The following is a 3,116-nucleotide window of genomic DNA, read 5'->3' on the forward strand; positions in this document are numbered from 1 at the left end:
TTTGTTCCTGAAACGATTTAAGCCCCTAGACGTCGTATAGAATTGAGAATTCTAATTTGTTTGAATTCTAGAAATCGAAAAGGTATTCCGAGAAATACAACATTTTGCAATGAAAATAAGATAAAAAATCAAGTTTTGCATACAAGCAAACTAGGTAAAAAAAATGCTAATTAAATTAAACTTATTTCTTTAGCCTAATTATCGATTAAAAGATTTCGCTTGTATGAATCGGTATTGATTTGATACCAATAATAGCAGTCATTTCAGTGTGGTAAAATACATATGTATCCACAATTTAAAAATTAACCAAAATTATGTATTGTAGAAAGGGAAATAAAAATTGACTTTATTTTCCGTGTTGTAGTGTATATATGAAGACAAAAAGATGCACCCATAAATTATTTTTTATTCCATTCTCCTTGATGTTTGATAATACTAATTTAATGACATATCAATATTTATAAATAAAAACGATAAGAAAATCATATTTGATTAGTTTTATTTGAAATTTTAGATATAATTTATTTTATATGAGTGCGGAAATCGTCTTTTTGTATATTTATTAGAATCTAATTTTAAATGGATATTACTTTTAACGAAATTAAGATTATTGTGTATGGCAAATAAAAAAATAAATATTATTATTATTGATTAATAAAAGACACCTAGGCATAAAAATGGGCAGGTAAAAGAAATCATTTATCTTGATTATTAAAACAAGGGTCTGTTGTAATTCAAATACTATGCCTCAGGATACCAAAACTTTCTTTACATTTGAAAATCTGGGAGAGGAAGCACACATAAAACCAGCCAATGGAAGAGCAGATCTAGGAATGGCATATCTTATTGGTTACGACTTTATTCAGTGATACTAGAATAGAAAGGTGACCAGGCCACATACATATAGAGAAACATTTAAACTCTTTTTTTTTTTTCCTAGAAGAAACATTTAAAACTTTTAATAATATTAATCTTGACAAGTAGAAGAAACACACGATCTCTTACAAATCTCCTCCAAGAAATAACGAATATTCTGATTGGAAGAGCCTCCTTCTGCCACAGCGGCCTCCGCTGCCATTGTCCACTTCAATGCATTTCTCTTCAACTCGACAGCTTTATCAGTACTAAACATCACCTCTGTCAAACACTTCTCAACCTCCTCCCTCAAGACCACTCTGTTCTCAATCTCGCCGCGGCTAAGTCTCACGCCAACCCCAAAAACGTCAACCAAGAACTTGGCGTTGGTGACTTGGTCGCCCCACTGGGGGAAAGTCAGTACTGGAACACCGGAGGTGAGCGCCTCCATAGACGAGTTCCACCCACAGTGAGTCAGAAAGCACATCACAGATGGGTGAGCCAAAACTTTTTCTTGCGGGCTCCACTTCACCACTTTCCCTCTGCCTGCAGTCTCCTCCAAGAATCCACCTGGTAAAACGTGATGCTTTAATCCCGAGTCATTGGAAGGAGGTTTCATGACCCATAAAAACGAGATACAAGAGTTTAATAGCGCGTGAGCGATCTCGTCCACCTGCTCTTGCTTCAGATACACAATGCTACCGAACGATATGTAAACCACACTCGCCGGCCCCATTGTGTTGAGCCATTCCATGCAGTCCTCGTCGGCTTTCATTAAGTCCGCACGAACGGTGTTCTTAAGAACTGCCCCTTTTGGATCTTTGCATAACGGTCCAACGGGCATGATCGGACATAATTTGGACATTTCCTGGATGATGTCATGTTCAAGCTCTTCATAAGTGTCCACCAAAACACAAAACGACTTGGACAAACTCTTAAACTGCTCCAAGATGGCCAGTCCAATCACCTTGTACGAACCCTTGTTGGGATGCAAGAAGCTAGAGATCTCGTCGTACTTTAGAACTGGCATACCCGGCAGCTTAACATCGATCTCTGGCTCGGCCTCAGTCGGAAACGGCACAGTTTGGTGGAAATAATGGTAGAAAGTTGAGAAGAGTGCACATGACTGAACCCAGAGCGTGGCACAGGGGATTCCGAGGTCTCCTCCAACGTCACAAACCCAAGCAAGAAACGGGTTATTTATTATGCATGAAACTGGGCGACCTTCATTCGCTTGCTTCTTTATCAGTTTGTGAAGAGACTCCTTGCCAGCGTGCTCGAGCTGTGTCATGTAGAAATCGTATTGGGTGCGTCGAGGATCGTCCTCATTGAGGCCATCGTCGAAGAACTCAAACCTTATAAAGCCATGGCCGAGAGGTGTGGGTTGGACGGTTATGTCGCTATTAGATCTTCGCATCTCTTTACCCATGTTGTCAATAGTTGTAAAAGTGATGACTAGAGCCTCATTTTCTGCCAAGTGCTTCCCTAATCTCAGCATCGGATTGATTAGACCTTGTGCTGGGAAGCACACTAAAAGAACGTGAATAGGAGAAAGATTCATTTTCTCTGGATTTTTTTTTTGTTATTATTCTTTCATTGCCAACGTCTTACTTTTAAAGAAGAAAATTCAAAGAGTTTAATAATAGAATATCTTAGACATGATTTACGTAATCTTTTTTTTTTTTTTTTTGTAAACGTGAGTCTCGCTTCCTCGACCAAATTATAAAATTACAAAAAAAAATTTATGTCAATCAACAAAAATTAATAATTGTTCAGGTGTCTTTTGGTAAATGAGAAATAACTACATTTGTGGTTCCAATGGCAATCAGTCACAAAAAGTGACTATAAATTTAATAGGCCATCTTGATTTGTGAAGGTAGATATATAGTTTCCATCGTCCTAGTTCCACACAGTGCACTACAATCGGCCCTGCCAGGCTGGATGAGGAGGCTTTACTAATAAATAGGGGGGACGGGGTTGTCTAATTTCCTTTTTAGATAAAGCGTCTCAACTTTTATATTCATAACAGGTCACTATGCATATTGAAATTCACGTGAAGCTCTTTCTGTATTTGGCTATCAATAAGAATCAAACTGTAGAAACTGGAAAAGTGCCTCATAAAGAACTCCAAGCAAAGGAAAAAGGACAAATATTGTTCCAACCGAGAATAAAGAAATTTGTTATTTTTTTATGGTCCCCTTTTTTTATATCAAGTCTCAAGTTTTATTTTCTCAACAGGTTGATATACTCATTTTTTTTTC

The 3,116-nt window shown here is 37.5% G+C and overlaps 1 protein-coding gene across 1 annotated transcript; it reads right to left on the minus strand.

The window, feature by feature from the left end:
* Window positions 1-828: 828 nt before the first annotated feature.
* On the minus strand, window positions 829-2,463 carry LOC133815487 (putative UDP-glucose glucosyltransferase). Its single transcript, XM_062248327.1, has one exon. The coding sequence runs from the start codon at window positions 2,414-2,416 to the stop codon at window positions 968-970; it is 1,449 nt and encodes a 482-aa protein (XP_062104311.1). The 5' UTR covers window positions 2,417-2,463; the 3' UTR covers window positions 829-967.
* Between the last annotated feature and the right edge of the window lie 653 nt (window positions 2,464-3,116).

The sequence above is a fragment of the Humulus lupulus genome, chromosome 1 (genome assembly GCF_963169125.1).
Source record: "Humulus lupulus chromosome 1, drHumLupu1.1, whole genome shotgun sequence".
NCBI lineage: Eukaryota > Viridiplantae > Streptophyta > Magnoliopsida > Rosales > Cannabaceae > Humulus > Humulus lupulus.